Here is a 22,595-nt window from a genome sequence, read left to right as displayed (position 1 = left end):
AATCTTGGGACACCTATGATTTTCAAAGAGAGAGGTCAGGCTTTTTCAGTTCTACTGACCTACCACTATAATGAGACAGGTTTATGAATACAAGTTGAAGGCTTTAGTAGAAATATACTTTCTACACCACCTTGCCCCATTTCTAAACTTTACTCATTCTCCTTCTGTTGCTCTGCAAAACAAAATGATGTTAAGCCCCTATTGCTGAAGACAACAACTACAAAAGTCATTGAACATGAGAAAGTCAAGCAGGTGCCTACCTAGAGCCTTCACCCTACTGATGAGTGTATATGTTGATGGAGACTAGTCTTCACTTTACCTCTGTGTATATGGGTTTTGGCTTTGTGTTTTTATTGGACTTCTGTGTGTGCAAATGTGAGTGTCTCTGCATGTAAATGAAAGTTTCCTGTGCTTTTTCTTTGGCTCTTTTTTATCTGTTTGTTTTTATTTTATCTTAGAATATTTTAGATATCTTTTAGTATTCTAGTAAGAGAAAGTGTGTGGAATTCGATGGATGGAGAAGTGGAGAAGATCTGGGGGCAGTTGGGGAAGGGGGGAACATAATTAGAACATAATGTATGAAAAAAATCTATTTTTAATAAAAAAGCTACTGCGATCACTAATGTACACTTGTGTCCTTTAAATAAATATCAAAGACTTTTGCTTTATAAAGCTGTTTGGAGTCTTACTGCATGCTGCTCCCATGGTTTATGTGGAACACTGATAATACTAAGGTCTGATCTTATAGTTAGCACACACTGTATGGACTTTCCAAATCCCAAACAGCTTTTTCATTAATGATTGACTTAATTTCCAAACAGGAAGTGAAAATCTGATCCATCAACATTCAAATTTCAAATACCCTGTGATATTGTGATATAACCTGCGTCTCTAGACAAAAAAAAACAAAACAAACAAACAAACAAAAAAACAAAAAAAACTAAAAAAACAAAAAGCAATACCTTTCTGTGAACTCCATTTCTCTTCCAGGAGTTCTCTATACATCTTCCTCACTTCTTGTCATTTGTACTGACTTGTCTTATGAGTGTGTGAGCATTCTTGTGTGCCTGTCTGTATAAATACACAAATTTCTGGGATCATCCTTAATGCTTGCTGCTACTCTGTTGCTTTTCTCTTTAATGAGCTAATTAAAGCATTAGTATTTTCATCTGATCTTTCTTCTCTGACATCCTCACCTGGAAAATTTGTTTTACAAGTGTAGAACTCCCATCAAAGATGTCTAAATCTAATACTTGGGCTAAATCAGCTGTGATGTCCCAAAAGAGTATTTGATGAACTTGCTTACCCCAGCCCGGTCCCCACTTAGTCTTGTCCTCTAGTTTTCCTTTACCTAACTCTGAATTTCAGTCTGCGTTTTAATTTTGTTTTAATTTCTAGTTCTTGGAAAGGGGGTGGGCTCCAATTTTGCTTTGTTGGTGAATTGTAGTAACATTTCAATAACTGGTGACACCAACAGATCTATTGTAGATGAGGATTTTTAGATATCAGACTGCGGGGAGACAGTAATGGAAAATCTGGCTTGTTGGCTTCCTATCGGTCTATTTGTTTGCATATTAGCAAAAATTCACATCATTAAGAGAACAATCTTGTACACACTGAATAGAGAATAGTCCTATGAAGCATGACATTGGGCTTTGGTACAACAGATATGTGACAAAATGAAACTTGTCATTATTTTCATGAAGGATTATCTTTTGCGGGTGGGTGTTTTGCCTGCAGGATGTTATGCATTTTCATGCGAAGTGCCCTGGAGCTGAAGTAACAGATGGTTGTGAGCTGTCATATGGGCTCTGGGGTTTGAACCCTAGTCCTCTGGAAGAACAGCCAATGCTCTTCATCAATGATAAGTAAACTTAATGTTGATAAAATCATTGTACAATATGTGTGTTTGGCATATTATTCAAGCAAATCACGTTAGATAGCAAGGTGCCCTACATTTCATAGAAGTCATTTTGTGATCTATATAAATAAATATCTATCTCTATAATTCCAATATAAAGAACTGGAGAGTTTGAATAGAGAAAATAGAACTTCAAATGCTTTGAATGTTTTTACAGTAAAATCCATTCTTGAGAAATTACTATCTTAGAAGAATTTCAATACAAGGATTGGAATCTGCAAGTGGAGATGCAAAATAGCTTGATGATTTGAACTAATCCGGTTTATGGAACTATGCCTAGATTTCACATTACATCAAGAGGATAGTTATAAATCAAAAGAGGCATCAGTAAGTGCTGATGAGAATCTGGAGAGACTTTAAGACTTAACATTGCTAGTAGGAATGTTCAATGATGGTAGTGCTTTGGAAAAGCTTTGCCATTTAATTATATTTGGAGTTTGGTATGAACTAAAATTTCCACTTAAAAGTTAAACAAAGTTATCATAGACCCAGCAATTTCATTCTCAGAAACCTACTCAAGATAAATGAGAACTTATATTCACACAAAGCCACACCTGAGTATTGAAAGTAGCTTCATTCAAATACACAAGTGTAAGCTAATCAAATGACAACCATCTGATGGAGAAATGCGATGAGGTGGACCCATACTGTTGTGTATTATCAGCCACAAAAACGAATGATATTTGTTAAAATACAAACAAAATAAAAAAAAAACATCCTATATGAAAGAAACTAGGGAAAATTCCCCATGCATTGCAAAAAACATCCTGAACTCACTGTGCATAACATAAGTAAAAAGACCTTTTGCTACATAGAGAAAGATCTTTTGCTACATAATAGGCCATGTAAGACAATCTAAGTCATATTTTTACATGACAATTTTGTTGCATTCTTCCAGTGTAAGGAGGCTGGTACAATTAGGTTTGTGACAGATAAAAAGATAGGAACCAAGATCTTCCCTCAGAAGCTATGATGCTTAGGACACGCAGAGCTAAGAAAAATAGTTCCATTACTAAGTTTTCAGTATATTTAGAACAAATTTAATATATAACATATAGAAAATACGAAAATTAAACCATAATTTTGTAAGAAAGAAAAAATGAATAACCACTTTGTTTGTTTGTTTTTAGTTTTTCGAGACAGGGTTTTTCTCTGTAGCTTTGGAGTCTATCCTAGCACTCTTGAGTGCCAGGATGGCCTCGAACTCACAGAGATCTGCCTGCCTCTGCCTCCCGAGTGCTGGGATTAAAGGCATGTGCCACCAACGCCCGGCTTAGAAGTAACCTTTACACAAGAACCTTGTCTTGCATCCCTCCTATGGATTACAGAAATATGTATCAAAGAAAGACAGAAGGTCATTGTGACTTCATGGTACAACACAGAGAGCAGTAACACAAGGCACAATAAACAGTTAAGGCTACAGTGCACATAGGTTCACAATATTGTTTACAATGTTGTTAAAACTCAATAAGAAACACCCAGTGCCTGATGGAAGCAGAGGCAGACACCCACAGATATACACTGAACTAAATTCTGGAACTTAGTTGCAGAGAGGGAGGAATGAAGATCAAAGGGGTCGGGACCAGGCTGGTGAAACCCACAGAAACAGCTGGCCTCAACAAGGGGGAGAACATGGACCCCAGACTGCTGTCTGGGAGGCCAGTACAGGACTGACCCAGACCCCAGAACATGGATGTCAATGAGGAGGCCTCTGCACTCTAGGGGGCCCCTGGTGGTGGATTAGTATTTTTCCCTGGTACAAGAAGGGACTTTGAGAGTCCATCCCACTTGAAGGGATGTACTCTTGCCCTGGACACACGGGGAAGGGCCTAGGGAGATGTGGTGGACTTTGGGGAGCCCCTGTGGAGGGCCCTACCCTGCCTGGGGAGTGGAGGGTGGATGGGATGGGGGTTAGTTGGTGGGGGGTGGGTAGGAGGGGTATGGGTGTGGGGAGGGAGAGGGAGAAGGGATTGACATGTGAAACAAGCTTGTTCCTAATTTGAACTAATAAAGTCCTATGTTGTGTAAGTCCTACATTAAATTTATGATGCCCTATATATCCCTAGTCATATAAGGAAGACAGGAATAGGAACCTGCTGATCAATATTAGGATACCACACCCAGACATCTAGCTAAGTTCCAGAAGTTATAATACATGGATTGATGTTTGATAAGCCATATATATCCAAGTGTCCCCTGAAAGCTTCTGGGAAAGTCAGTCCAGAATAATAACTTGGGAATGTCCTCAGTTCAGTTTAGTTTCAAGCCGTTCAAACAGACCAAATCTTCAGAAACAATGGGTTTTTAATAGGAAATGAATCTCACCTTTACACATATCCATATGTTAACACAAAGCTGTAAGTAGTCTTCAGGATTGTAGTTTTTCACTCTATTTATTAGGTTGTTCCTAAATCTCACATTTCTTTCTAGGCATTTTGTGTTACATAATATTATATGTGATGAATTATATATATTATGAATTTTATTCCCCAATGTTTGCTACTTGCATATGAACACACAACTGCTTTTTGAAAATTGACTTTGTATCCAATGACTTGCTAAAACTGACCTATTAATTACACCGGCTTATTCTTTTGGTTCTCTTGTGTTTTATGTATTTATAAACAAACAAAAGAGTTTTCATTCATTTCCAACCTCCAAGGCTTTCATTTATTCACTGGCTATATATGACAATGGTTAGGGGATTCTGAATACTTTGAACAGTAGTGGTGTGTGTGGCTCCAAGGAGGAACTGCTCCAGGATGGATTATTGGGTGCTATTAGAATTATTTCAGATTAACTTTTAGCCTCACAGTTTGAAACACTGTTCCCTGGTTTGCAAAGATGGTGTTTTTTTTTCTTTATTGTTTTTGAGACAAGGATTCATAAACCTAGAATGAGCAAGATGTCACTATGAAGCCCAAGGGAGCCTTGAACTCTTGATAATTGTCTGGCTTTCAGTTTTCCAAGTGCTGGATGCCCAGATTATCATTGCAATCTAAGCCTAGGTGCCAGGTTTCACTTAACCACAAATGTGCATTGGACTTGTTCTTATACTTCTCTTATAACCATATTTATTAGGCTGGGGGTATCTACTGAGATGAACATTTGAATTCTTTCAACTTTGTCATGAATTACATAGAATGCTAGTGCAATTTTGTAGTTTGTGCTAATGTATTATTCTATTCTTTATCTCTTACTGTCTACCCCTGCTCCCTGTCTTTATCTATATTATCCAGATATGTCTGATGGCACACATCAGTTAATTCCCACAGAGAAAGGGAACACATTCCACCTCCAACCACATAAGAGCCCTGTCTTTTCAAATAGACAGTGACAGTGGCTCCTGCTCATCTCTTGATCCTGTCTCTTTGTGTGCTTTGCTCTGAATGTGTGTGTGTGTGTGTGTGTGTGTGTGTGTGTGTGTGTGTGTGCACACGTGCACGTATTCTAGGAAACATCACGGCAACAGAGATATGTAGTATCCACTCACAACCTAGGCAGTGAAATAGACTTAGCTCCTCTCTGCTCTGTTCATCTTGACTGGATTTGTAAACTGCCATAATTTATTTTTTATAATATTACTGACATACCTCCTTAACCCACATTATTACCATTTCTTATTCCATGCTATACATATTAATTACTTGTATTTATGTCATCTCTCTTCCCAACCCTCTTTACACTTGTTTTCCTTGCATTGTTGGGGATTGAACCTGTGGTAGTCAAGCACTCTATCACTGGCAATACCCCCACTTCTAGGTATTTAGTTCTGTTGCAATGGCTGAAATACCTGGAGGCAAGAGGAAAGTCTACTACTGGCCATTAAGTTTTATCTACCCTCCCCATTTATTCTTCCACATCTTTTTTTGCTTAACTTTGAACAGTACTTCACAGTTATTGCACTATTAGCCCCTTGGATCATGGGTTCTCCTACCTTGATGATTGAAATATGCCTTCTGCATCACTGACTTCTTTCTCAAATTATAATTTTTAGCCTTTTCAGAAAAACCAAGCACTGTACAGAAGTGAAACTCCATTCCTCCTCCCTCATAGTGATAGGAAGAAAAAGACTGAATACACAATGGATATGTGACCCCAGTGCACAAAACATCCTATGTCAAACAAAGTGATAAGGAGCAGACATATTCCTGAGGGTGTCTTCTGACATTCCCTTGCTCATTTACCTGCTCTCACACACATGACTGTGCAATCATCACAGTCATACACACACACACATACACACACACACACACACACACACACACACACACACACACACACACTGGAGGGGAGGGGAGCATGGATTTGGCCCTTTTTAGACAGGGTTTCTCACAGGCTAGGAACACACCAAATAGGCTAGGCTTCTGAGATCTTTTTGCCTCAACCTCACCAGAGCTAGGCATGTATATGTGTGCCATTATGACTAGATTTTGTCATTGTTGTTTGCTTGTTTTTAAAGATTGTCTCTAACTTTTTAGCCTGGGTTTGTCTAGAACTAAAACTTTCTATATAGTTGAGGCTGTCCTGGAACTCAGAATTCTAGGATTAATGGCACCTGTCACCATGCCCTTTCAATGCCCAGATTTTATCAAAGGTGCTGGTGTTTGAATTTGGCTCCTCCTGCCTGGAAGACAAGAAGTCTAGGGCTGAGTTTCCCCAGTCTCCTCTTCTAAGTTTCCAATAGGAAAACAAAGGTGTTTATCTCAGCCTGCCTGTCTTTGTGGACCTCAGTTCTCATTCTGTCTCCCCAGCATCCAGCAGGGCATGTAATCTTTGCTTGCACTTTCTGCTCTTCAGTGGCTGCATTTGTTTGGTTTATGGAAAACATTCCCTCCGCATGACTAACTCACTAGCCAAAGGAAATCTACAGCAAATACTAAAGCTCTTCACTCGACAGCTACTACTTTCTCTGTCAGTTCCTGAACTGGAACAGCCATTTCTTTAGCCCATAAAACCAGGGCTCTCTCTGCTCAGATTGCCTTTCCCATGCTCCCACAATGGAAAGCACCCTCAGACCAAAATAGGGTTCATACAGCACTTACTTTGTATTTTCCCTCTCTTCTAATGTTTGGAGCACCTCAAGTTACTCTTTTGTTGGTTACAAATTCTTTCTACCAGATTTTATTTTTTTCTTTGCTCTTGTTTGGTGTTTATAGTTTTGTAGATTCTGCCACAAGCTGTGCTATCATCCCTGGAGTAGACTGTTCCATAGCACTGCTCAAGTTTCAATAAGGGCAGAATCATTACACCAGCTGTATCTTCCTTCCTTTCCTTCCTTCCTTCCTTCCTTCCTTCCTTCCTTCCTTCCTTCCTTCCTTCCCTCCCTCCCTCTCTCCCTTCCCTCCCTCCCTTGCTCCCTTCCCCTCCCTTTCCTTTTGTTTGCTTTGTTGTGCTATTTTAGAGATCATAATTTAAATACATCATTTCTTCCTTCCCTTTCCTCCTTCCAAGCTCTCCCTACATACCTACACCTCCCCACTCCCCTTCAAATTCATGGCCTCCTTTTTCATCAATTGTTATTCAATTGCTCTCATCAGGTGACCTGATTCTTCACAGAATGACAGGGCTGCCCTGCTTCACCTAGAGTGAAGTATTTGTTGAATACTTGTATTGAATGAATTGATTGAATGAATTAACAAAAAAGTAAACCAAACAGAAATTGCTCATTTGCTGACACTGGGACAGCACCAAGGTGAGTGCCAGATATTGGCATCTAAGTGGACAGCAGTCCCTGGGGAAGACATTGTTCTGATGTTTGGCAGGGCTAAACTCTTGTTAGCATCAGACACTAGCCAGGTATTTTTGTTGGACTTTTCAAAGCTATGACATTTACTTTAGTGAATTCTACATTTTATTTAACACCTGATTGGAATGCCTGTCCCTGATATTTCTGCTCACTTTGATGTCCATTTGTCTAAATTTGGAAGCTGATTTCTTTCATTTTCAACTTATTTATGTGGTTGATTTTTAGGTGTGTGTCAGATTAAGTTTTAAGTATTTTCTTACAAAATTAGAGAGGCACCATAAAAATCAATCATTTGAACGTTACATCTGTAGTTGTAAGGTCTATTTAGGTAACCATTCAGACATTGATGACTCGTTTGAAGCTGTATTCCAATTGGAACCACTTGGGCCCTCACAAGGTGATAATTGCTTCTTACTGGGCAGTGATAAAGAATAATCTGAGAAAGTGAAAGAACACAGTAGAGAAACAGTAGCTGGGCATGGCAACAATCATAGAAAAGAAAATACATATGAAGCCATAGAGTGAGGGGTGAGGTCACTTTCAGCTATAACATCAGCATACAAGTATTCAACAAATGACTGAATGGATAAACAAAAAATAAGCCAAACAAAAATTGTTCATTAGCTAGCACGCTCACAATCAGTTAGTGACAGCATCGAGGTAAGTGCTAGATGTTAGCATCTAAGTGGACAGCAGTCCCTGGGGAAGGCTGGCTGCCCTCACACTGTCCTGTCAAGAGAATTTTGATTACAGGCTGCTCTTTATTCAGCCACTGGAAACAGCTCCCTACATCTCATGCCTGTCATCCTCTCTGGGTACTGAAACCCTCTCAGTTCCCATGTTTACTTCCTCAGTGGGAACGAGCTCCTTCCCTCCCCATCCCTCACAATACATCTGCTTTCCCTGGCTTCCTTGACTTCTCATGACTCACACTGTCCCATTTCTGAAGTGCTGTCTTTTCTTCCTCAGTGTTTTCCAGCCTCAGCTCCCTTCAGCTTGACCCTCTGTCCCTGGTGGTTATTTTCTCAGACACTAAGGATCTAAGGATCCAAGCTTCATCTCAGGATGCAATGGAGCTCTGCATTGGCAGTTGTTCCCCTTCTCAAGATAAAGTCTCTGGAGATTTGATTCTTCTCATGCTTGGCATGTATATGATTTTTCTTATTTATAATTTTCTTTTTGAATATTAACCTTGTTTACAGCTATTTAAAAATGATGGAAAGAGTGACACATTACATATGAACCTTTTTTTTCTAGAAGTATTCAGGAGATAGTAAGTAAAGACTTCATTTTCATACATCTAGAAATGACAGGATGTGTTGAAACATGAAGCTGAACATGAGAAATACTGGCATGTCTCCTTAAACAAATGATCAAATGAGAACCGGAAGCAGGCCTGTCATCAAATGAGGGGTGTGTTCAGAGCTTGTTTTGGATCAACAAGGTATAGTGCCAAGGTCAGGACAGGTACCAACCTCATCTCCTGTTGGGACACATAAAGATGGTTCCACTTCATCTTGACTCAAGTTCTGAGAGTTCAAAACTGTCCTTAGCAAGTCTAAGGCTTGGCTACTGCAGGATGTTTTGATCTTGGTAACAGAAGTCTTATCTAAATAACAACAGACTTGGACTGAGTTGTGTTTGCTTTTGATGCTCAAGGCTGGATAAACTGGTTACCAAGGATTAAGGGAAGAAAGTCTGTTTGTTCCTTATACATGATAAAGAAATCTTCTGCCATGTCCCCCTTTTGGTTGGGGTACTTAAGAATGTTGAAGAAGAAAGTTGGAGCATTCAGTATTCGATGGATTTCTCTCCTGACTCTATCCTGTCTTTTTTTTTTTTTAAGCTTCTTTAACTGCCCTTCTCAATCCATCAATCCACACTCTCCCTCTCAGGTATGAACCAGGGAAAAATGGCTGGATCCCACTGAGCCCCCACACAGATAGGCTATGACAATCCCCACATACACTAAGATCATAAAGAACATGCACCCCAGGCTAAAAGGACTCTGTGCCACCAAGAAACTTTCCAGAATGAAGATCTAAGAGACAGGGAAATAGTGGCGGTCAGAAAACAAGTGAGTTCATATGATGTATTTAATAGAAATATGAATCAATGAAAAGAACCAATAAAATAAAAACATCATATAACTTACTGAAGTGAGGGGGTGTTCGTGGAGCTAAGGGGCAGGGCAGTCCCGTTTACCCTCCTACAAGGATATACAGATGGTTTGTAGATTTAAATTTACAGTTAACCAAGTTTTAAGCAGTAAATTACCAAACTACACTGCAGAAATGGTATAATTAGCAGAATATTCAAGAAGGAAATGAAATAAGAATAATTTCATTAAAATTAAAAAAGGAGAAAAAAGTGAAAGACCTGTACCATAAGAATTTTGAGTCTCTAAAGAAAGAGATTAAAGAAGATACCTGAAAATGGAAAGATCTCCCATGCTCTTGGATAGGTAGGATCAACATAGTAAAAATGGCAATCTTGCCAAAAGCAATTTACAGATTCAATGCAATCCCCATCAAAATGCCAAGACAATTCTTCACTGACCTTGAAAGAACAATTCTCAACTTTATATGGAGAAACAAAAGACCCAGGATAGCCAAAACAACCCTGTATAATGTAGGAGCTTCTGGAGGCATCACCATCCCTGTCTTTAAGCTCTATTACAGAGCTATAGTCCTGAGGGCAGCTTGGTATTGGCACAAGGGTGGACAGATAGACTAATGGAATAGAGTTGAAGGCCCTGATATTGGCCTGCACACCTACGAACACCTGATTTTTGACAAACAATCCAAATATATACGCTGGAATGGAGAGAGCATCATCAACAAGTGGTGCTGGCATAACTGGATGCAAACATGTAGAGGACTACAGATAGACCCAAGCCTTTCGCCCTGCACAGAACTTGAGTCAGGGTGGATCAAGGACCTCAACACAGACCCAGCCACACTGAACCTACTGGAGGATAAAGTGGGAAATACCCTTGGGTTAATCGGTGCTGGTGACCTCTTCCTGAACATAACACCAATGGCACAGACACTGAGATCAACAATTAATGGGTGAGACCTCCTGGAGCTGAGAGGCTTCTGTAAGGCAAAGGACACAGTCAGCAGGACAAGATGGCAGCCCACAGAATGGGGGAGGATGTTTACCAGCCCCGAATCTGATAGAGGGCTGATTTCCAGAATATGCAAGGAACTCAAGAAGCTATTCTCCAAAACACCAAACAATCCAATTAGAAAATGGGGTACAGAACTGGGTGGACAATTCTGAATAGAGGAACCTGAAATGGCTGAAATACAATAAGCTATTCAATATCCTTGGCCATCAGGGAAATGCAAATCAAAACAACTCTGGGATGCCATCTTGCTCCTGTCAGTATGGCTAAGATCAAAAACACCAATGACAGTTTATGCTGGAGAGGATGTGGAGAAGGAGGAACCCTCCTCCACTGCTGGTGGGAGTGCCAACTTGTACAGCCACTGTGGAAATCAGTATGGTGACTCCTCAAGAAAATGGGAATGAGTCTGCCACAGGATCCAGCGATTCCACTCCTAGGCATATACCCAAAAGAAGCACATTCATATAACAAAGATGTCTGTTCAACCCTGTTCATGACAGCATTGTTTGTAGTGGCCAGAGACTGGAAGCAGCCTAGATGCCCCTCAACCGAGGAATGGATGGAGAGAGTGTGGTGCATTTGCACAATGGAGTACTACTCAGCAGAAAGGAACAATGGAATCTTGAAATTTGCAGGAAAATGATGGAACTAGAAGAAACCATTCTGAGTGAGGTAACCCAATCACAAAACGACAAACATGATATATACTCACTCATATGTGGACCTACTTTATGATACATAATAGTGACCGTGCTTTATCAGAGCTGTTTTTAATGATGTTGCTCAGAATGGTTTCCTTCCAGATGATGATTGAGAAGCTAATTAGAAAAAGTGGTGCCAAGTACCACAAGAATAACAGAACTGTGCTGTTTTCTGGGATTTTGTTATTTACTTTTTTTTTTTTTTAATGGAGAGTGCTGGATATCTCTACAATCTTGTTCAACCTGGAAAAGCTGTTGCTGCTATTGATGCATAACATACTGCCATTATTGGTCTCTCTCTCTCTCTCTCTCTCTCTCTCTATATATATATATATATATATTATATATATATATATATATATTGGATTTTTGGAAACTTTAGATGTGCTGTCAACTTTGGAAAAAAGTATCCCAGTTTATCGGGTTGAGTTGGCATTGAACAAAAATTAACAGCTATATTGGTCTAGAAATGTTGAACTTACTTTTTTTCCATCCCTACAGGGGTAACGCACTGTATTAAATATGTAAGTTCTTTAAAAAAGGAGGGATTTTGAGAGCCCATCCTATGTGAAGGGATGCTCTTTTGGCCTGTACACATGGGGAAGGGCCTAGGCCTGGCCCAGGATTATGTGGTAGACTTAGGGGAGCCCCTTTTGAAGGCCTTACCCTGCCTGGGGAGTGAAGGGGAGATGGCAAGGGGCAGGTGGGATGTTGGGGGGAGGGGAGGGAGAGGGAGAAGGGATTGAAACAAGCTTGCTCCTAATTTGAACTAATAAAAGAATAAAAAAGGGGGAAAGTAAGATAGTAAAAATAGTTCTAAATCTACCAGAAATAAAAATGAATGTCCTCTCTCCCCAAGACAAACCCCACAAAATAAATGAAGAAAAGATAGAGCATTTATGATGGGAAGATCAAGATATAGGGAAAGAGTAAAAGTTCAGCAGATTAAACTAATACATTTTATCACAGGAAGAATATGGTAAATGTTCTCCTATAGAACAAGCTTGATTTTAAAGCAAAAAGTATTATTAGAGATAAAGAGATTAAAAATATAATAATAAAAGTCAAGTGACCAGGCAAATGAATGAATTCTATATACAAGGCTGATTAACTAATTTTTTCATAATGTAAAAGTGGACAGAATCAGAAGGAAGTTGACAGATTCTTATTTAAAGAGGCTGAAGAATTGAGATTTCCTTGGGGCATTATTAGTAAATACCAACTCAAATAGCTGAAAGCCATCAGAAAAGCAATGGAAGCTTTGGACAATGTAAGTAATAAGAGTCCTGCATTGAAAGGAGAGGAAATTACATCTTTACCATTGTGATACACTTCCCAAGTACATGTGTAATAGTTGCAAAACACAAAACTGGGCAAAGGCCATAAATTACACTTAAGACCTCAAGGAATCTGTATCAACAAATGATAAACAATTGGACAGCAAGGCCTTTCAGGCAAGTGAAATGCACACACACACACACACACACACACACAGAGTGATATATTGTTTATGATTTATTAAAGCCACTGGAGATCAAAATAGCAAGCAGCCATACTAGTTAGCCAAAGAATCCAGGCACACACCTTTAATCCCAGGACTCAGGATTAAGAGGCAGATGGATCTCTGTTAAAGGCCACATTGACATTTCACCTGGGTAGAGGTAAGATCTACTGGCTTGGCTGCTTTGCTTCTCTGATCTTCAGCTTGAAGCTTGAACCCCAATACCCGTCTCTGGATCTTTTATTTATCGTGCTACATACACACACATAAATACATGTGGTTTTGCTATTTATTTATTTATTTATTAAGAATCCTTCCTTCCTTCATTTGACAGGGTCTTGCTTTGCAGACCAGGATGACCTGGAACTTACTATGTAGATAGACCAGAGTGGTGTTGAACTCAGAGAGATCTGCCTACCTCTGCCTCTTGAATGCTTGGATTAAAGGTGTGCACCACCACACCTAGCCCAGGAAATTAAGAAAAAAACATACATACATAAACTAGGCTGGAGAAATGGTTCGCTGCTCTTGTGGAAGACCTGAGCTCAGCTTAAGAACCAATATCAGGCATCTCACAACTATCTATAACTCTAGCTCTTGGGGGAGCTAATGCTTTTGTCCTCTGAACTCATGTGCATATCCCTACATACAGACAAACACACATACACATAGTTTAAGCTAATAAAATAAATTCTTTTTAAAAAGAAAATATTACCAGTAATCTGTGTCCCATATTTTACAAATTTTAATTTACCACTAATTAATGAATATAAAGAAAAATTGTAATAAAAATTAAATATAATAAGAACCTCACAAAATATGAACGTATTGAATATTAACTTGGAAGGATACACATAATAGCAGAGAAAAAGTTAGACTTAAGCAACAATATTAGAGAACAGGGAAAAAATTAACTTCAGTTCTAGAAAGAAAATTATGCAGAAATTATGAAAAAGTCAGCATTTAGGCCAGCATCAGACACATTATGTACATAACAGTAGCTAAACACTTACCAACTGACAGAAAACACTTTTAGACTTCATTGCTAGACACTAAAGAATCATTAAGTAATTCAGAACTTGACAATGGAGCACTCAGTATGCTAAAGGCTCCAATTCTGCTAAAATCAATTTTCATATTTACTATAGATTGCAACAAAGGTGTATTTAAAGCAAGGAATATACCTATTTTAAAAATACTATGTAGGGGGAAAAGGCAAAACCAACTATGATGCTTTTGACAAAGCAAGGATGAAGTGAGGAGAAGTACCTGTGTTATTTGTCACCAGTTACTCCAGCAAACTATGTTGACTGTAGTGATGGGACACTGATGCATAGACATGGCACACAGGCAATGTTGGCCACACAACGTCTGGAGCTTGGTGATGACTTAGGAAAGCAGAGAGCTGCCACTGAGTTGTCGGACACTGAAGCATGTCACATACATGGGGATGAGGTGGGATATGGGTCACAGGGATGCAGCTAGCATGGTCATGACTGACTTTTAAGCTTGATGGCTGGTGTGTGAACATTTATTATTATCAACACCTTATGTTTATTTTAACTACTACATTCGTTATAAATTAACAAAATCTTTTTAGGTGAAATGAAGAAAAATAATTTGTAGCTTGAGCTTCTGGTTACTACTTCATTCTGCAGGTCATATGGGTTCAACAGGTTACACTTCCTTTTACAATTATTTTCAAATGCTATTATTAACAATTGCATCATAGCAATAATGATTGTGCATATAATTTGCCTATTAGAATATCTAGTACAAGCATGGGGACCCAAGGTTAGCCACCAGCATCCATACAGAAAGGTGCATGAAGTAGAGTGTGTTTCTAATCCCAGGCTGGGACAACCAAAGAAAGAAGGATCCCTGCAGTAAGATGGCCAGCCAGAATAGCCAAACGTTGAGCCCTAGGTACCAGTGACAAACCTTGTCTCAAAAATCAATGTGGGTATATCATGAGGAATAATACCTAATGATGGCCCCTGCACTCTGCTGGCATGTGCACATAGTAGCACACACACACACACACACACACACACACACACACACACGCGCGCGCGCACACACACACACACACACACACACACACACACACACACACACACACACAGACATACCACAAATCTAGCAGAAAAGCTTACTTAATAAACAATGATTTAAGAACATGTATGGCAATGTAGACATTGTGGCTTGAGACACAAATTATAAATATGATAGAGGAAGAGGGTGGTGTTTGGAAAGCCATGAGTCTAAATGAAAGAATAACAGTGTAACTGTTGTAAATAACAGGTAAGCAGCTATATAAAAAAGATTTTTCCCCCCAGGAAATGAGCATTGAATAATGATAATGAGTTCCTACCTGGATTCATTAAAGTAAATGGACTACCAATGATACAACGGAATGTAATCAGCAATGATCAAATATGAGATACACAAATTCACTTTCACAGAACATGAACATTTCCTTAAGTGTTACTTCCTTTACCATTTTTCTTGGATGCAATCACCACACAGATCAGCTTTGTTGAGGACAATCTAAAGCTACATCAAAGGACAGGATGGCTAGCTTAGGGAAAACCTCAACTTGGTATGGAAATACTGAAGTACCAACGAGGAGGTAGAGTTCTATCAATAGTGTCAAGTTACACAATTACTCTGTACAGTTGTTTTCCACAAACTTAGAAACAGTCACTGTTATGTTTTGTGTGTTTGGATACTTGGTCCACAGTTGGTGGGGCTGTCTGGGAAGGTTATGGAATCTGTACACAGTGGAGCCTTGCTGGAAGAAGTATGCCACTGGCGGTGGGCTTTGAGGTTTACAGCCAGGCCTTAGAACTGTTCGTTCGTTCGTTCATTCATTCATTCATTCATTCATTCATTCATTCATTCATTCATTCATTATCTCTCTTCTCTGTTTCTATAAACTGATTAAAGGTAACCACTCTGCTTCCAGTCAGGCCCACCTCGCACTCCTGCTGCTATTCCTTTCTTGCCATGATGGACTGGATCCCCTGAACACATGTCAGTCAAAATAAGTTGCTTTTTGTCAGAGTATTCAATCCTAGTAATGAAGAGCAATTAATGCTGTCACTAAGATCTCATTACCATTTCCACAAATAACCTCATCCTGATAAGATATTCCTGATTTGTTTCAAAGTTTGGAAACTTCATTAATTGTGACTGTCTGTTTTGTTGTCTATTTTACTGGCAGTCACCAAGGTTACAGACTTCAACAAGACAAACTGGTTAACCTATCACTAACTGGTAGAGCGCAAAGGTAACAACATCAAAGCTGACAGACTGGCTTTTAAGTATATTATCTCTGCTTTGCTTCAAAATATACATTAATCTGCAAGGAAGACCCTAGACAGAACAATTACCCATTTACTCCAAACATTCTGTAACTAACTGGTTGTTGTCAAAACTGATGCCTACTTACCCTACTGTGAGGTAGCAGTGCCACTACTAGACACCACAGTCTAATATAGAGAAATCCCAATGATAGGAACGAGTTACCTGTTTGGGAGCTGTTGGCCAGTAAGGTCACAGAGACCCCCCAAAAGTTACATAGTTATTGCCTATGCTATTACTCCCCCCCCCCGGAAGTTGAAGGTAAGAATCTATTGCTGTAAACACCATATACTTGAGTTATAGGACATAGAAAAATCAAACTGGTAGAAATCTGGATGCTTCATAATTTCTGGCTAGCTTTAACAGCACTGGGAGGTGCTATTCACACTACTGGAGAAAAGAATTAACTGTCATTCTTACCCACCTGTGAATTCTGCCAGCTGCAATAATGACTGACCTGGCAAGACATACCCACAGCTTGCAACAGTGACAGAAACATCTGTGAGCAACCAACTTTTATTTTTGTTGGATTTAGGTCCTACTCAAGATGAAACCCATAACTTTCGCTATTACTGGTCCAAGAATCCCTGGCTAGACATGTCATAGTCCCTAGGAAGAAACTACTATCATTGTTTTGGTAAATGGACACAGCATTAAACCAACTTCTAGTGACTTATCATTATAACCATAGACTAATACATCTCTTACCCCTTATCAGAAAAGTGTCTACTTGCAGGTGATGATGATTAAGACAGAGACTCACAAGTAGCCAAGGTGCAGAGAATAAGAAACTAGAGAATTTTTAACCCTAAAGAGGATATTATGCCACCTATATCCCATTACCTCCTGGGGATTGTTGTGAAAGAGAGGATATAAAGAGTGTAAGAGCCAGAGGTGGTGACAGCGTCACCCATAAACAGCAGAGCAGGTGCACATAGGAACTCACAGTTGTACAGCATGCAGAGTCACCAGTGAAAAGAGGAGACAAAGTCTCAGTATGGAGAGGGAAGGGGAAGCACAGTCTCACCCTCCCTAAGGAATTATTAGCAGTTGCCCGCTGAGGGCAAAGAGAAAATCTGTTTTCTTTAAGAGTACAGCCTCTGGTAAGTCAGTCATACCCCACTGGAATGGTACACATCCAATAGTATATAGGCAACATACATTGGACTTAAGTTTAAAAAAGAGAGAGAGGGCAGAGTTGGAAAAGGAAGAAAGGTGGACCTGGGTGGAATTGGTGGATAGGGGTTGATTTTGATAAAAAAAAAAAAAATCTTATGAAATTATCAGAGAAATAAACAAATACATAGAACTATGTAATATCTCAGAGCAATTTTAATATTATGTTCATATTTGCTTTCAAAGTAGAAACAAACAAATGAAATTTGTCTGGCTTGAAGAAACGGTTACATTATAAAGACTAAAACATGTTCATATCTACCTATGAAAACTGAGCTACTTTTAAAGATGAAGACAGGGAATTCAGTAACAATATAAATGTTTGGCTTCTGGTACATTTTCTGGTTTGCTCATGAGTCCATAGGTGAGTACAGATTGCATGGGTGGGTAGAAGCTAAAAGCTAATGTCAGCCATCTTCCTCAATAACTCTCTACTTAAAAAAAGATTCATTTTGATATATATATATATATATGTATATGTATATATATTATATATATTATATATATATATATACATTACACACATACATACTTTTTTTTTTTCAAGACAGGATTTCTCGGTGTAACAATCCTGTCTGTCTTGGAACTTGTTTTAGACCAGGCTGGCCTTGAACTCACAGAGACCAGCCTGCCTCTGTCTCCCGAGTGCTGGGATTGAAGACGTGTGCCATTTTTATTATTTTTAATTATTTGCCTGGGTATGCATCTGTGTGTAGGCACATGCATATAAGCACAGCTTCTTGTGAAGGTGATGAATACCCAGGATCTGGAGTTACAAGTGATTAGGAAGTGGAAACCAAACTCATACCTCTGCAAGAACGTAAAGCACCCTTATCTGCTAAGACAATTCTCCATTCCTTCCACCTTCTTTTCTGAGACAAGATTATTCACTGCATCTGGGGCTTCTTGATTTGACTGCAGCCAATGGCCAACAAAGCCCAGGGATCATCCTGTCTCTGCTTTCCCAGCTCTGAAATCACTCATACACTGCTACTCCCACCTTTTTTGGTGCCTTCAAGGTATCCCAACGCAGGTCTTCTTGTTTAAAGAACAAGCACTTTACTGACAGACCCTTCTCCCCGGTCCTAATGTACACATTTTTATTCTGAATTATGACACATACATGTGTCTTGATCATCCATGTATTGCACTCAGACACAGAAACATCTTTGAAAACAAGTCAGGCCAAAAATTCTTCCAAATATAAGTATATGCAGAATAAGTCAGAGATACTAAAACTAAAATGTAGGGAGACACTGTAACCACACCTCCTAAGAGGTGGCTACAGGTGTGGCTGACCACGCCCGTTAGGGTGTGGTCAAGGTGATGTCAGGGTGACTGGAAAGGCTTTAAAGGGACAGACAAGGCACATGGTGGTTCTCTCTTGCCTTCCTGGCCTTGCTGCTTTTGGCATGCTCTGGCTTGCTGTTGGCTGGTGTTTATTTATTAAAGGTATCCTAACCTTACGGATTCCATATCAGTTCTTCATCGTTTATCTTCTTCACTCAAATCCTCGTTGATGCCTATTATTTTGGGTATTAAGTGTTGATTCTATCTTGTTATAACATCTTCACCTTTGGGAACAGTTTGTAACTCATTTTTACAACTCTTAAATATTATATCTGCAAAATGCTATTTGCCATAAAGCAAACATTACACTCTAGTTTCCTTCATTCTTCTTCAGTTCTTCCTTCCTTTCTCTTACTTCCTTCCTTCCTTTCTCTCTTTCCTTCCTTAATTCCTTCTCTTCCTTCCTTCCTTCCTTCCTTCCTTCCTTCCTTCCTTCCTTTCTTTCTTCCTTTCTTTCTGTAGCTTCCCCAGAAACTGAAACTGAAAAGCAAACGATGCTTTCATTATTTATTTATTTATTTATAAAAATAAAATATTTACTGTATCAGGACAGGAACATAACAAGAGCACTTCAGACTGAGCACATCAGAAGTGGGCATGTCTGCAGAAAGGCATGATCTCTTTCAGGTCATTGGAGAACAGGCAACTGCCTGTTCATATCTGGACAAATCCCCAAGTGAACTGTAGATGGAGTGCTTTCTGTGTGCTTAGCAAGCCAGATATAAAGCCTTTATACTATGTGTGCGCACGTCACTGGAAATGCAAAGCCAGATTTTGGAAACACTTGGTATTTTGAGGGATAATATCTTATTGTGGTAAATAAAATAATTAAGGCCATGTTTTATGATTTCTATTTATAGACCTTCCTAACAACATTAGATTTTAGGGTGACTTTAGTGCAATGAATTGACTTTAAGGAATTGCATAATGTCCTCTGAATCCTTTTGTTAACTCTCCCAATCAGGACCATTTGGGGCAGCAAGTGAGAAAATGTTTTATATCATGTTAGGATGGCAGGGGATGTACACAGATATACACAATGTACAGTAAGTGTTCAAGCCTTAGGCACAACAACTTAAAACAACCTTGGGTTTTTGGCCTAAGTCTTATCCTATAATGCACTCTTTAGAAGAGTCCTTATATATCATAGGAACTCAAAAGATTGATATTAAATATATTCTATCATTGAGACTGATCAACTTTGTCCTTTCTTCCAGTAGTGGCTTTGAATATAAAGTATCTTAAAACCCATGAAGTTGTCAGCTACTAAAAAAGAAATAAGTGAAGAATCAGCAGTCAGCATTCATAGAGTTGGCAGTGGGAGCAGCCATGGGTATTTACAAAGGGAGACAGTGCATGCTCCTTCTATTTCTACTCCAGTTAGTTACTGCTTTGCATTGCAAACTAACCCATCTCAAGCTTTTCAGAGAAGGTTGGTATTGGCAGAAAAGAGCAATGTGGTGTGGGGTATGTGTGTGTATGTGTTTTGATTTTTTTTTTCATTTTATTTTACAGGATGGATGTTTTGCCTACAGAAATGCCTGTGCACTACTTACAGAGGTCAAAAGAGGACATCAGATACCACAGAACTGGAATTACCAACTGCTGTGAATCACCATATGGGTCCTGGAAATTGTATCTTGGTCCTCTGGAAAAGCAGCCAGTGCTTTAAACCACTGAGTCACTTCTCCAGATCCAAGTGCATTTTGCATTTATGCAGGTACATATGGAAAATAACATATATGAGAGGTTTCCTACCTTTGGAGAGTCAGAAGTCTTTGACACAAAATGTGGGATTAGTAGAAAAGTAGGTCTCATCATAGCTAAAGGGGAAACTTACTTAGCTATTACGTAACTGACAAAATTTACATAATTCATTTAAAATCCCCGTAATTAAGTGTCTTAAACTATAGAGCAGGGAAAGAGTAGAAAACTAGAAGCTTGGAGAAGAAGAAGCCAGGAAGGATGTATTCTGTGAGCTCTTCAGAAGAAATCCTGTTAGCATCCAAGCACACCTTGGCCCCCACCCCTTGGCAACCTGACCCTGTACTTAATGCCTTAGCATACCTCAAGAAGTACCCTGGCTCTACACAAGCACAGGAGGCCCCTTTAAGAGACGGGATCTACCTACTCCCACACTCTTTCCCAGGTTTCTCTGAAGAGGCAGGTAGATCTCTGTCTGTATGTCTCTCTTACTTCTCTCTCCCCTCTCTCCCTGCAATTCCCTCCCCTCCCCCAATAAAACTTCCTTTTCATTTAAGTTCTATCTGCATGGCTTCTTTCTCTCTCACCAGCCATGGGATTCCCCAAGGTTCCCCTCCTGCATATCATAACACTCTCCCTATCAGTTTCAAACCAGAAAGCTCCTGAGGTAGAACAAGTGGATGTTCTTTGTGCTTTTAAGTCAAACATTAAGTTTTTCTTTACCATTGGCATTTTTCCCTCAGAAAAGCACTGGCTCCTTGTAGAGAATCATTCCCTATGCTGGGATGCCTTGCTCAGTCTTGATGCAGTGGGGAGGGACTTGGTCCTGCCTCAATTTAATGCACCAGGCTTTGATGGCTCCCCATGGCAGGCTTTATCCTTTGCGAGGAGCAGATGGGGGGGTAGGTTGAGGGGAGGTCAGAGGAAGAATTAGAAGAGGGGAGGGTAGGGGAACTGTGGTTGGTATGTAAAATGAATACAAAATTTAAAAAAAAAGAAAATTACAGTCCCTATTAAGCTGCCCAAGGTGTCTTTGCCTTTCTGCATCTTCTTAAAATCCTGGAAACTGCTCCACTAGATCATGAGACTATGAAACTGATAACAAGAACATGGTTCTTTCCCTCAGCACAGATGTAAGAGGGATGGAAATCGAAGTGGCAACTTCAGTCTACAATTTACCGTGCAGCAGCATGTGGAATTTGTCTCAGAAAGGTATTTGCTGTCACTTTTAGCATTCATATTCAGTTAGAAAGCCCTCCTACTCCCCAGGTTTCATCTATCAACTTATGTTTCCAAAAAGAAGGCAGGAGAAACTGCATATTGATGCAGCTCAGGCTGGACTGCACCTGGATGTCTGAAGCGCTCTCTACATGGCTTTCTTCAGGGTCCTTGTCATATGAGAACAAGGAACACTTGGTGATGTAATGAGCAGTGCACATGTTTTTCAAGTCACAGAATGAGAATCAGGGATGTATGTTTTGTTATCGTATCCCCTGTGCTCTACCTTGAAAGCAGACCCACTTTTATGGCTGAAATAGGGATTAAAGAAAAAAATAGTCTTTGGGAAAATAAACAGTCAATAACTTTTCCATAAAAGCAGGTAGAGATTTATGATAGATGTATGTATACATACATACATAGTTATATATGTAAACACAGGTCCATACTCACTTATTGGCTAGACTTTCACACTGGTGATATGGTTGAATAATTATGGCATTATTCGCTATAAATGCTAAAATATTTGTTACATGATCTCTTAAAGGAAAAAAACCTTAGAACACTGAACTAAAAGATGCTCTGATAATCACATCAGCTTTATGAGGACCCCCTTCAATTGCAACCCTGAGCAACTTCTAAAGTTTTGACTATAGCAATTAGCTTAAATTTATGGGGGAAATTGTCAAATATTCTGTTAGTGTTACTATGGAATAGGTGGTGCATGCTTAACCCTCCCAGTTGTTGTATATGTTTCCATTACAAAGCCTAAATGG

At 39.4% G+C, this 22,595-nt stretch overlaps 1 protein-coding gene across 41 annotated transcripts in view; it reads right to left on the bottom strand.

The window, feature by feature from the left end:
- Positions 1 to 22,595, bottom strand: part of Rims1 (regulating synaptic membrane exocytosis 1) — a 474,432-nt gene that overhangs the window by 64,781 nt on the left and 387,056 nt on the right. Inside the window, exons 16-17 of one of the 41 annotated variants that reach the window (XM_035453184.1) lie at positions 11,785 to 11,801; positions 8,517 to 8,542 (exon numbers count right to left, since the gene is read on the bottom strand). The exons of the other annotated variants lie outside the window; for them this stretch is intronic. Of the exons in view, the coding sequence (XP_035309075.1) occupies positions 8,517 to 8,542; positions 11,785 to 11,801 (43 nt within the window). The remainder of the gene's footprint in view (positions 1 to 8,516; positions 8,543 to 11,784; positions 11,802 to 22,595) is intronic. 41 annotated transcript variants of the gene reach the window in all.

Source organism: Cricetulus griseus (genome assembly GCF_003668045.3).
Source record: "Cricetulus griseus strain 17A/GY chromosome 1 unlocalized genomic scaffold, alternate assembly CriGri-PICRH-1.0 chr1_1, whole genome shotgun sequence".
In the NCBI taxonomy this organism is placed as follows: Eukaryota; Metazoa; Chordata; class Mammalia; order Rodentia; family Cricetidae; genus Cricetulus; species Cricetulus griseus.
The sequence above is the reverse complement of the archived record's forward strand: the minus strand, read 5'-3'. Positions and strand labels throughout refer to the sequence as shown.